This window comes from Marmota flaviventris, chromosome 18 (assembly GCF_047511675.1).
Source record: "Marmota flaviventris isolate mMarFla1 chromosome 18, mMarFla1.hap1, whole genome shotgun sequence".
Classification (NCBI taxonomy): Eukaryota; Metazoa; Chordata; class Mammalia; order Rodentia; family Sciuridae; genus Marmota; species Marmota flaviventris.
Genome location: NC_092515.1, coordinates 14,166,566 through 14,179,091, shown reverse-complemented (window position 1 = coordinate 14,179,091; position 12,526 = coordinate 14,166,566). Strand labels below are relative to the sequence as shown.

The 12,526-nt window shown below is 52.3% G+C and overlaps 1 protein-coding gene across 1 annotated transcript; it reads left to right on the top strand.

Annotated features, from left to right (window-relative positions):
- Dll3 (delta like canonical Notch ligand 3) lies at positions 1-7,707 on the top strand. Its single transcript, XM_027941517.2, has 9 exons — positions 1-63; positions 214-495; positions 1,225-1,282; positions 2,867-3,109; positions 4,119-4,333; positions 5,124-5,346; positions 6,350-6,929; positions 7,152-7,236; positions 7,542-7,707. The coding sequence occupies exons 1-9, from the start codon at positions 1-3 to the stop codon at positions 7,545-7,547; spliced, it is 1,755 nt and encodes a 584-aa protein (XP_027797318.2). The 3' UTR covers positions 7,548-7,707.
- The last annotated feature ends 4,819 nt before the right edge of the window (positions 7,708-12,526 follow it).

Sequence of the window (12,526 nt, the reverse complement as noted above, 5' to 3'; positions counted from 1 at the left end):
ATGGTCTCTCTGCGGATGTCCCGGGTCCTGTCGGTGATCCTGGCGCTCTTTTGCCTTCCCCAGGTCAGAACACAGCAGCGGAGATACAATGAACAGGGATAAATGGGGCTGGACGGGGCGGCCCACTGGTCTTGGGAGGGGACGCGGGACGACAGATGCCTGATTCCCCGCGGTCGCCTCACCCAGTGCCCCTTTCCGCCCCTTCCACCCCAGGCACAGCCTGCCGGTGTCTTCGAACTGCAGATCCACTCCTTCGGACCGGGACCAGGCCCAGGGACCCCGCGATCCCCCTGCAGCGCCCGGGGCTCCTGCCGCCTCTTTTTCAGGGTCTGCCTGAAGCCAGGGGTCTCCGACGAGGCCGCCGAGGCCCCGTGCGCCCTGGGCGCGGCGCTCAGCGCTCGCGGACCCGTCTACACTGAGCAGCCTGGAGCGCCTGCCACTGACGTGCCGCTGCCCGAGGGCCTCTTGCGCGTGCCCTTCCGAGATGCCTGGCCGGTGAGCCCCCGCCCTGGGCTACTCCCGGTGCTGGGCCTGATCATGCCACCCAAGCCTTGACCCTCTTCTGTCGTCCAACTTTCAAGACCCTAACTGCCTCCCCAGAGCAGCAAATTTCCAGACAAGTAACTACCATCATTCTGGGAAACTACATTTCCAGGCTTCTCAACCCTACTCACTGGGCTCCCTAAATGTTCTGATTCCAACTTGCCCTCTGGGGAGTCCAAATGTTCTGACTCCAGCTCTACAGGCTGGGGACCCCAAATTCCAAGAACCCCAAACCCATCTTCTGAAAACCCTAAATTCATAGAGCCCTGCTTTTGTTCCTTGGAGTTGCCTAAAATCCAGGATCCTCATCTTTGTCTCCAAATCTCCTTGCACTTAGGGATGCTTCCATGCTCTGTCTTGGGGACACCTATTAATTCTCCAGGATTTAAATTCTAGACCATTGGGGTAAACGACATTCCTTTTTCCAGTCTATTTCCTTAGCTGTAAAGTGGGGTCATTCTGATACTTCAGTGAACCCCTTTTGCGGGACTCAACTAGGTATCTTGAATTAAGTCCTTGCTGTACACTGGTTAGCAAGGAGAGCTGACCATATCGTTCCTTCTCGAGCTGATCCTTCTGGGAATTGTCCCTGAAATTGGCCACCACTCTCCACGTCTGGACTTGCCTTCTCTGATTACCTGCTCTGAACTTTCTGTCTTCCTCCCTTTCTACCACCAACAGGGCACCTTCTCCCTCATCATCGAAACCTGGCGAGAGGAGCTGGGGCAGCAGGTTGGAGGTGAGTGTGTTTGTCCTTGGGGCTGTGGTGGGGGCATGGATGTGGGATCCAGGATAGTGATGTGAGGCAGTCTGTAAGGTGGAAAGTTCCTGAGACCATGATGTCCTGCTCCTGGGGAGCAGTGCTGTGGGTAACAGCTCCAGGGCTCTGGGCATCTCAAGGATAGAAATGTCCTGGTACTGGACTGGAGTCCATCATCTTAGTACAGGTTGGGCATTCCTAATCCAAAAATCAGAAATCAGAAATGCTCCAAAATCCAAAACTGTTTTTTCCCCAGGACTGGGCTTGGAAGCCAGTTTCCCACTTGCCAGGCAAGCACTCCACCCACTGAGCGATCCCCCCAGCCCCTAAAATAAATCCTTTTGGAGAGCTGACATGATGTCATGGGTGTAAAATTCCACGTTTGGCCTCATGCGGTGCACTAAAATGCGGGTGCACTAAAAAAAAAATGCAGGTGCACGCTGGTGGTGCAGGCCTGTAATCCCAGCAGCTCGGGAGGCTGAGGCAGGAGAATCACAAATTCAAAGCCAGCCTCAGCTGCCTAACGAGGCTCTAAGCAATTTAGTGAGAACTTGTCTCAAAATTAAATATATATATATATATATATATATATATATATATATATATATATATATATATATATATATATAAAGCAGGTGCACTAAAAATATTGTATAAAATTACTTTCAGGCTGTATGATATATATATATCATAAACATATTCCATGTTCACACTTGAGTCCTTGTCCCAAGATATCTCGTTATGTAGATGCAAATATTCCAAAATCCAAAACACTTCTGTCTCAAGGTGCCCCTTGGCATTGGTGATCAAACCCAGCATCTCTTGTGTGCTAAGCATATGCTCTTATCCCTGAGCTGTGTCTCTAACCCAAAAGCTGTCTCCCCCCCCACCCCCCGACCTTGAGATGCATCTCACCATGTTGCCCAGGTTGGTCTCAAACTCCTGGGCTCAAGTGATCCTCCCGCCTCACCCTCCCCAGAGCTGGAACCACGTGCCACTGCACCCAGCTCTTTGAAAAATTTGGACAAGGCATCCTGCATCAGTATCAGGCAAATGGGAGGAAGCTGTCTTGGAACTGAAGCCACCAGAGCAGGACCTAGCACTTCACAGCCTTGCTCTGTCACAACCTGATTCCAAGAACCCAGGATGCAACGGGAGTCACCTCTGGCTCCTCTACGAGAAGCTCCATCACCTTGTCCACATAATGGTCCTGGGGAGCCCCCTGGGGCGCGGCAGCCTCCGCAGGGGGAATACTGGGTTTCAAAATATGGAGTGATCTTACCCTGGCTGGAAACTGTGGCTATGAAGACCCACTGTGGGGTTCTGTCACCGTTTCGAAATAGAAAGTTCCTGGGGCACAGTGTTGGAGTGTGACACCCTCGCTCCGGAGAAGTGGCACTCTTCCGCATCCCAAGGTCGTGGGCAATCTGGGTAAACTGGTGGTCTAGTAATTGGAGTGTTTGTCACCACGTTAGACATGTTAGCGGTTTCGTCACTAGCTTAATACACAGAGTGTGGCCGGGGTCGGGTCGCGCCCACTCCAGCTCCTCGCTTCTCCCGCAGGGCCCGCCTGGAGCCTGCTGGCGCGCGTGGCCGGCCGGCGGCGCCTGGCGGCTGGTGGCCCTTGGGCCCGGGACGTGCAGCGCGCAGGCGCCTGGGAGCTGCGCTTCTCCTACCGCGCGCGCTGCGAGCCGCCCGCCGTCGGGGCCGCGTGCGCGCGCCAGTGTCGCTCGCGCAGCGCCCCCTCGCGGTGCGGCCCGGGACTGCGCCCCTGCGAGCCGTTCGAGGACGAGTGCGAAGCCCCGAGTGAGTCAACCCCATTCAGTGCCCGGGGACACCGACTCCCCCTTGCTTCACTAGCGGGTTCCGATATCCTTCCGCAACCCAACTACTTCCTTAAGGGAGCCGGGGACCCTGGGCCCCTTTCTAGCTCCATTCCTGGTCCTCAGCCCCCTGTCACCATCCACCTACCACCTGTGGGGAAACTCAGGACGCAAGACATCCCTCCAGCCCTGCCTGGGGACTCCAGTCCCCTTCCCTCTTCCCGGTACCCTTGTTGTCCTAAGTAGGAATTCCACACGCGTTTCCAGAGTTGGTGCCCCATTTCCTCCCCTAACCCGTACCCACCCCTTTCCTGAGGTTGGGACTCCAACGCTCTTCTAATTCTGGGACGCTCCCTAGTTCCACCCAGGAGCGTTAGAAACGTCTCCCAATCACCTCTTCCTCCAGCGCCCCCACTTCCCCCCAGAATCTTCCCTCCTCCTTCCCTAAGATTCCAGGCAGAACTCAGTGGGGGTAGGACCCGGCCTGCTTACATGCTGAGCCAGTGCTTTATCACTGAGATACATCCCGGCCCCTCACTGCTTTTTAAAGCTTGGGATCCCTAACCTCGACCCTGGGGTCCCTCAGACCTTTCCCCAAGTTTCAAAGCACTAGCAAGGTCCCTAGGCTACCAGATAACCTAGATCTGCCCAAACCTTCCCTCACCCAACACCTTCCCACCTTCCCTGAAAGGCCAGGGGTCCCTCCCAATCCCAGATCCCCATCCTCATTCTCCTCTCCAAGCTCAGACTTGGCAGTACAGAGCCAAGGCCAGCAGCCTGGGTGCCAATCCTCACTCTTCACCCCACTTCTGGGTGTGCAGCCCAGCTCACCTCTCTGGGCCTCAGTTTCCCTGTCTGTAAACTGGGAGGGTTGTCTGTCATAAGGATGCGACAGGGTAGTGCATGGGAAGCACTTACAATCTCTGCTTCCCATCCTCTTGCCCTTGACCTTCTCCAACATGGGTATTCCTCTTCTCTGCCTCTCCACCCAGCATGTCGGGCAGGCTGCAGCCCAGAGCATGGCTTCTGTGAGCGGCCAGATGAATGCCGATGCCTGGAGGGCTGGACTGGGCCCCTCTGCACCGTCCCTGTCTCGACCAGCAGCTGCCTCAGCCCTAGGGGCCCATCGTCTGCCACTGCTGGATGCCTTGCGACTGGGCCTGGGCCCTGTGACGGGAACCCGTGTGCCAACGGGGGAAGCTGTAGCGTCAGTACCCCCTCTCCCACCTCCCCCTGATTAGAACTTTACCCTGGGAGTTCCTGAGACCCCTCTCTGGGGCTACATGAGACACCAACCTGGGGAGGAGGTTTGGAAGTAGCCATCAAGGAGGGCTTCCTGGAGGCGTCCAGCCTGCACTGGGGCCTTGAAGTAGGTGATGGAGATGGGATCAAGGAGCAAAGACTGAGCGGAGGTACCGAAAGGTGGGAGTGGGAAGGAGGAGTGTGTGGGGCCACGGCGTGGAGGTCCGGGGCTCCTGGAAGAAGGAGGTGAAGAGGTCAGAGGCTTCCTGGGCTAGCGCTTGAGAAGCATGGTTTGGCTGAGGGGTGGCCAAGTGAGTGTCATGGAGGAAGCAAAGGCACAAAAGTGGGAATGAGCTTGGTGTCTGTACTTGGGCAACTTAGAGCCACTGCCACCCTGGGTGGGGGAGAGGCACTCTGTTCAAGTTAGGGGCATCACCCAGGAATAGATGGGGAGCAGCCCTCATGGAGGAGGTGGGCTTAGAGCTAGGACCTCAAAGTACTGTTTGTGCACGCGGATGGATTCCGGAAGGCAGAGCAGAGGGCAGCATTGGGTGGGGGCAAAGCTATAGCTGTGGGAATGAGTGCGCAGGGTGACAGAGTGGGCAAGGGACTGTCTGGGGAGGATTCCCAGGCAAGGACTCTGAATACTGGGGCTTGGGGCAGGACAAAGAGCAGCCCCAATGGTTAAGACTCGGGAGGGGGATGGGGTTTTGCCTCGAGAACCCTCCTGTTCAAAGCCCTCTTGCCCCTGCCAGGAGACACCCGGGTCCTTCGAGTGTGCCTGCCCCCGCGGGTTCTACGGCTTGCGGTGTGAAGTGAGCGGGGTGACCTGTGCAGATGGACCCTGCTTCAATGGTGGCTTGTGTGTTGGGGGTGCAGACCCCGATTCTGCCTATGTCTGCCACTGCCCACCTGGTTTCCAAGGTTCCAACTGTGAGAAGAGGGTGGACCGGTGCAGCCTGCAGCCATGCCAGAATGGTAAGGCTGCGAGGCCAGAATGGCAGGGGATGGACATGGGTGCGGGAGGTCCCTGGATGGCTCAGATGGTCCTGGGTGAGAATCCTGTCTATTCGGTAGCCCCAGTGTTTGGGCTACTCCCTTTGCCCAGCCAGTGTGTTCTGTAAAATGGGCAAGGAGATAGTCCCTATCTCATAAATATTTAATTGTCAGGCCTCAATCTAGGCACTGCAGATTACAGCAGGGAAACATTCCTCACCCCACTTGGAGCTGATGTGGCAGGAATGTGTCTGTCCTGTCGCGGACCAGCAGGGAGGCCAGTGGGGTTGGAACAGTGAGCAGAGAACAGTGGTGAGAGACTGAGGCCAGGCAGGTGATAGTAGTAGATCCTGTGGGACCTTCTGGGCAGCAGGAAGGGAGACTCTTGCTTTTACCCTGAGGTGGAGCCGCCACAGGAAGATTCTGAAAAGGGACAGACCTGATCCGCGTTAAAGGATTAAAAGAGATCATGAATGTAAAGCGCCTGGCATGAAGTGTGCCTGGCACACTCTTAATGGAATGATTATATCCAAAATAATGTGTGTTCACTCTGGCCACAGCAGTGTCCAGGCCATCTCTTGGGCTCTGCCAGTGGCTGCCTGAGCCCCTCACCCTCTGCCTAGCCCAGAGAGGTCAGGGCTATGGGAAGGGAGCACAGGGCACAGTGATGGGGCTGGGATGGAGGAAGAGTTGGGAAGGGTTTTCCACGCGGGAAGGAAAAGAGGAAGGGCAGTCCAGGCGGAAGGCGCGGCCCAGGCCAGGTGCTTCCGGTTAGTATGAGTCGAGGTGAGAAAGGGGGAGACCCCGAGGGCTAAAGGGTGAGGCTGCGTGAGTCCAGGACTTCGGCCTGTAGAATCGAAGCGCGCTGGCTTCCCCGGCAAACCCAGTCTGGCCTTCGCGTTAGGGAATGGGGCACCCAGGGCGGCGACATGGAGCAGAGAAACTGGGCGGGCGGGCTGCGCCGCTGACGCCCCCTTCCCCGCAGGCGGGCTCTGTCTGGACCTGGGACACTCCCTGCGCTGCCGCTGCCGCGCCGGCTTCGCGGGTCCGCGCTGCGAGCACGACCTGGACGACTGCGCGGGCCGCGCCTGCGCCAACGGCGGCACGTGTGTGGAGGGCGGCGGCGCGCGCCGCTGCTCTTGTGCGCTGGGCTTTGGTGGCCGCGACTGCCGCGAGCGCGCGGACCCTTGCGCCGCGCGCCCCTGCGCTCACGGCGGCCGCTGCTACGCCCACTTCTCCGGCCTCGTCTGCGCCTGCGCGCCGGGCTACATGGGCGCGCGCTGCGAGTTCCCGGTTCACCCTGACGGCGCTGACGAGGGTGTAGCGGCCCGACCCAGCCTGAGGCAATCGGACCCGCAGCGCTTCCTTCTGCCGCCAGCTTTGGGACTGCTGGTGGCCGCGGGCTTGGCTGGCGCTGCACTCTTACTGATCCACGTGCGCCGCCGTGGCCCTGGTCGGGATACTGGGTCTCGCTTGCTGGCGGGATCCCCGGAGCCATCGGTCCACGCGCTACCCGATGCACTCAACAACCTGAGGACGCCGGAGGGCTCGGGGGACGGCCCCAGGTGAGGGCCGCCGAAGGATGCTTTGTCGCTATTGGTTGCGTGCATCCATCCCCACCGTGCAATTGGTCTGAGTCTTTGGTGCATTTTCCTGATTGGCTCGTACCCCTTTAGCCCTCTTCGGATTGGGTAGTTCCAGAATTCCCCCTAGTTGACCGCGGGTTCCTGTCCTTGATTGGCGGGGGAAACAATTTAGAGGGATTTGGTCTTTCCTTCCTCCTACAGTTCGTCAGTAGATTGGAATCACCCCGAAGATGGAGACTCTCGATCAATTTATGTCATATCTGCTCCTTCGATCTATGCTCGGGAGGTAGCTATGCCCTTTGTCCCCACTGTCCACACGCTGGGAAAGGCAGCCCTGATTTTTCTCTAGTTCTTGTTAATTCTGTCTGTGAAACAAGGACAGAGCTTCTGCAAGGTCTCTAAGCCTGCCGTTCAGTTCTGACTTAATTCTGTTTTGCATTCCTCTTGCTGTCGTTTGGGTTCCTGGCCACTTCCTTGGAAGGCCCATGGGCTCAAGAGGTCACAGTGGAGATGCTCAGCCAGAGCTGCTTCTGGGAAGGGGGTGGCGGAGGGGCAGCCCTTCTGATGCTTCTTACTCCTTTCCTTTTCTAGGCCTGAACTGCCCCTTCTCCATCAGCGCCTGGAGACAGAGCCCGGATGTTGATACTTGCTTGCTTGTGGCCAATCTCTGCCCCAGACATTTTGGAGTGCATGTTGGAAGGAGCGGCTGGGAGAACATGACTGTTGGCAGTTGTACATAATGGTTATTTATATCCTATTATTTTTCTCTCCCCATCTTTCTAGAAATGTCTATAAAGGCTCTTATTTTGATCAAATGTCTCAGGCTGAGTGCTTTATGTTTGGTGTTAGAACTGAGGGGAGGAGAGATTTGACTCTCTTTGAGAATAATGGAATTCTTTGTGTTGCAGAAATCAGAAACCACACAAATTGATTTAAATTTTTAAAATAACATTGTTAAAACACAAAATTACAACAAATCTGATTTTATAGATCTTTACTGGATTTATTTGTGACTGAATTAGGTAGCAGTCTTTATCAAAAATGGTTCAGAAAATTCCCTTCCACCACTTAGGCAGGTTGTAACTTTTTTGTTTGTTTGGTACCAGGGATTGAACCCAGGGGTGCTTAACCACTGAGCCACATCCCCAGCCCTTTATTTTATTTTATTTAGAGACCAGGTCTTTCTGAATTACTTAGCATCTTTCTAAATTGCTGAGGCTGGCTTTGAACTTGCAATCCTCCTGCCTCAGCCTCCTGAGCCCAGATTACAGGCTTATGTCACTGAGCCACACTGCAGGTTATAATTTATCCTAAGGAAGTGATAGACAGAAACAAGAAGTGAGGTAGACAGACAGACACTGGTTACAGCTAAGTGTCTGTCTTATTTGAACATTTGAATAGTTGGCTACTTGTGATTGGCTAAGACTCAACTACTTGTCACAGTGGTAGGTACACTCTGCACATCAAATTAAATTGTAGCTTACTATGTTAGGATGCCACTTTTGGCCAAGCAATTCAAATTAACAGTTCATAAAAAATAAATAATCCAGTGGTAGCTTCAAGTGGGGCTAGACTCCAGCTCAGTGTCTTTTCCAATTGGCTCTTTATGTATGTGTGTGTGTGTCAGGGGACAGGTACTGGGGATTGAACCCAGGGATGCTTTCCCACTGAGCTACAATGACAGAGCTGCTTTTTTTTTTTTTTTTTTTTAATTTTGAGACAGAGTCCCGATAAGTTGCGGAGGCTTCCCTCAAACTTGTGATCTTGCTGCCTTAGCCTCCCAGAGTCGCTGGGATTACTGGCATGTGCCAGCACGCCCTACTCCAGTGGCTCTCTTTACTCCTGAATTGCCTTCATAGGTAGATACACCTCCATAGGTCCTGGCTTGTCATAAGGCCATCACTGAACAAGTTGCTAAGCAGCCTGACTTACTCTGATTAATCAGGCTTGTCATCTCCTTGCTGTGTGAAAGGACATCAAGCTGGCCTGCCCAAATCCCATGGAGTACGTGGGAGAGGGTACCACCCCAAGTTAGGGTTCGTTACTAGAAATGAGCACTGTGCCAGGCAGGCAGACCAACAGAGCTGCCTTATAAGAAATGCTGAAGAAGTTTTTCAGGTTGGAGGCAAGTAAGACAGGAATGCAAATCCATGCCAGACAGCAGAGCACTGGCAGAGGAAATGATGTAACTAAGAGTACACACGCGTTTTTCTTCCCCTTTCTTCTGGTTTAAAAAGCAGTTGTATAAGCTGAATTCTCTGGACTTAATTTAAAAAATAAATAAATGAATTAAAAATCTTAATCTTGAACCTCTAAAACCATGAACCAAAATGAACCTCCCTTTGCTTCCTAAGTAGCCCCTGTCAGGTATTTCATTATAGTGACACAAAACTGACTGATACAGGAGTGTTGGCAGAGGGGGTCTGATTGGAGCTGTTGATCAGGAGCACTTGCTATGGTTTGGAAGTGGTTTCTCCTCTAAAGTTTCATTGGTCCCCAGTGTGGTGTAATTTGAGGCTAGTGGTGAGGGTGGCACATCATGGCAGCCTTATACAGAATCAACTGCTCACATCACAAGCTAGGAAGCAGAGACCGTCAGACCCGAGGTTCCACCATCCCCTTCGAGGGCACACCCCCAGTGATCTGAGGACCTCCCACTAGGCCCCACCTCTTAAGGTCCCTACCATCTCCCTACCAGGCTACCTGGGGACCAGTTCTTTTAACATATGGACCTCTGGAGGACACCCATCCAAACCAGAGAAACTTACATCGCAATTAACATGATTTTTTTGGGTGGTGGTGGGGCACAGTCAAACTCAGCTATTGTTTTATGCAGTTCACAAAATCTGACTATTCCAATCTGTGCTGCAGTCCAGCTGCAGCAAAATAAGGGGGGGGTGGGGGTGTGGGGGGGTGGTGACGAACAACTTGTGTAGTTGATACAGCAGGAGTGGGAGCCGTTTATTGCAGGACAGGAGCAGTATTTATACATTCCACAGAGCTTATCTAATTAGCATAAACTAGATACATCAGTCAACCAATAAGGAATCTCTACACTTAATGGCTCGCTTTTGTTACTTCTCAAACCACTCCCTCTGGCATTTTGCCAGGCACCATCCAGACTTGTTTACGAAATCTAACATTCCCCTGGCTAAATGCCAGGTGTTATTTTGACTTGTTTACAGACTCTAACAAATCTGTGTTATGTTTAGCAACAAAATGTTTAAAACAAAAGTATGGCTAATTGTCCCATTATCTGTTGCTATGGATACTGCTGCATGAACTCAGTGGCATGAAACACTACTCCAGAGGCTACAGGTTGACTGGGCTTCCAGCTCTGGGCTGGGCTGATGTGGGAGGGCCCCAGGAATTTGAGCCTGGGGGGGGGGGGCTCTCATCCTCTGGCAGGCTGGCTCTGGTTTGTTCTCCTGGCCAAGACAGGGGTCTAAGAGAGAAAGTGGACTCTGCTGAACATCTTCACTTCACCTGTGTCCCATCAATCAAAGCCAGTCACAAGGCCAGGGGTGGGGAAATGGATTCCACTTCTTGAGGGGAGAAGGACATGGATGGAGAAGGGGGTATTTTTGCCCTCAGTCTCTAACACTGAACACCTTCCCCTTGGGAGGGAAAGCCATCTAGATTGTTGGTACAGATGCCCTTTACTGAAAACAAACAAAACAAACAACAAAACAAAAAAACCCTAAACTCCAAAAACCAAGCTAGCAGTCGGGGATCCCTCTAAGACAGGTAAGAACCCAGTCCTTGGCAAACCGTAGGAGCTGGCCTGGCAATGCTAGTGTCACCGCCAGTGTTCTGGTGGGAATAAAAGGAAAGTGCTAATACTTTGACTTGTCCCTGTTTCTCATGTCCTGAAATTTCCCTCCAAAAGAGATGGAACAGATCTAAGTCAAAACTAGCCGAAAGGGCTAGTCGTGTCAGACTGAACCCAATAATTGTTCAGAACCCGGTGCATCAGGACTTAAAGGCGTCTGCATCCAGGGCAGCTCCTGGCATATATATATATATATATATATATATATATATATATATATATATATATATATATATGACTAGTAGAAAGGGGGTGATCTGGGCTGGGGATGTAGCTCAAGCGGTAGCACGCTTGCCTGGCATGCGTGCGGCCCGGGTTCGATCCTCAGCACCACATACAAAGAAAGATGTTGTGTCCGCCAAAAACTAAAAAATAAATATTAAAAAATTATCTCTCTCTCTCTCTCTCTTTAAAAAAAAAAAGAAAGGGGGTGATCTTCCCTAATTTGGGGAATGTCCTAAGACAATTAATGACACTCCTAATGGTGTTTGTACGCTTGAAAAAGCCTACATGTGTACAGATATGAGTGCATGGGCTCAGATCTTGGTTCTGCCACTTGCTAGGATGAGCCACTTCTTTGTGCCTTTATTTCTTTATCTGTAAAGTGGGAAAATAGAATCTGCTTCATAAAGTTGGGTGGATTAATGAACAAGTGCAAGGTTTTATAACAGAGCCTGGACTTTAACAAATGCTCAATTAATGTTAACTCTCTCTTATGCTATGAGGAAAAATAGCTTCACGGAGGGGAAACTGAAGGCCAATGAAGGGTAGAGACTCACCTGGCGTCAAACAAAATTAAGTGTCTTTCCTGGTTTTTTGAGACCCAAATTTTAGCATCTGGAGGTTGGGCAGGTCATGCCTCTCCTCTCCTCAGAACCCTTCCATGAATCTGAAGCAAGTCCCAACCTAACCATATTGTACTAGTGTCAATATCTTGGTTCCAACCATGTATCGTGGGTCCACAAAGTATTACTATTGTAGAAAATGGGAATTACACAGGAATTTTGTGTCCTACTAATCCAATTTCTTGTGTTAAACTATTTCTAAATAAAAATGTTATATATATTTGAATTGCAGAATTACATATTATAAAAGATTGTGCACTTGCAGACATGTGCAAACTTTGTGAAGAGCGTGCGGGGGTGTGGCTGCCAAGTTCAGGGCCCCAAATCACCCTCAGGATTGATAATCCGATGGAAGGATTGACCCTCTGGGTCAGTCGTGGTGCATCACAGAGGAAGCATAGGGATTAAAGTCATCCAAAGAAAAGGGGCAGAGTCCAGGGGAGTCCCTACTATGAGCGTCTGGGTGTCCTGGCTGAGGAGTCACAGTTGGCATGACTTCCCCAGGAGACAGTGAGATGAGCATGTGCGTTGCTAGCCAGTGGGGTGCGCCTGGAGCTTTAGGGTCTACAGTTTTTATAGGGGCTTAGTCAAGTAGGTGTGGTCGACAGTCCAAGTGGCTGACCTTAGGAGTTGCCAGCACTTCCCAAGGTTGAGGTGACAGTGTGGCCCAAGACCCCACCATTAGTCACACTGTTAGCACAGACTGGTTTGGTCCAAGGCTCCAGCTTAACTACACAATGTTCTTAGGAAGGACATTCCAAGGGCTTAGAGATCATTCCTAGGAGCCAAGGGCAAGGCCAGACCTCTCTTTGGACAAGGTTAATCACTTACTGCACCATGTATTAGCTAAAAAGCCTCCCAGGCCTCCATGTCCTCAGTGGCCACTGCTCTCTGCTCCC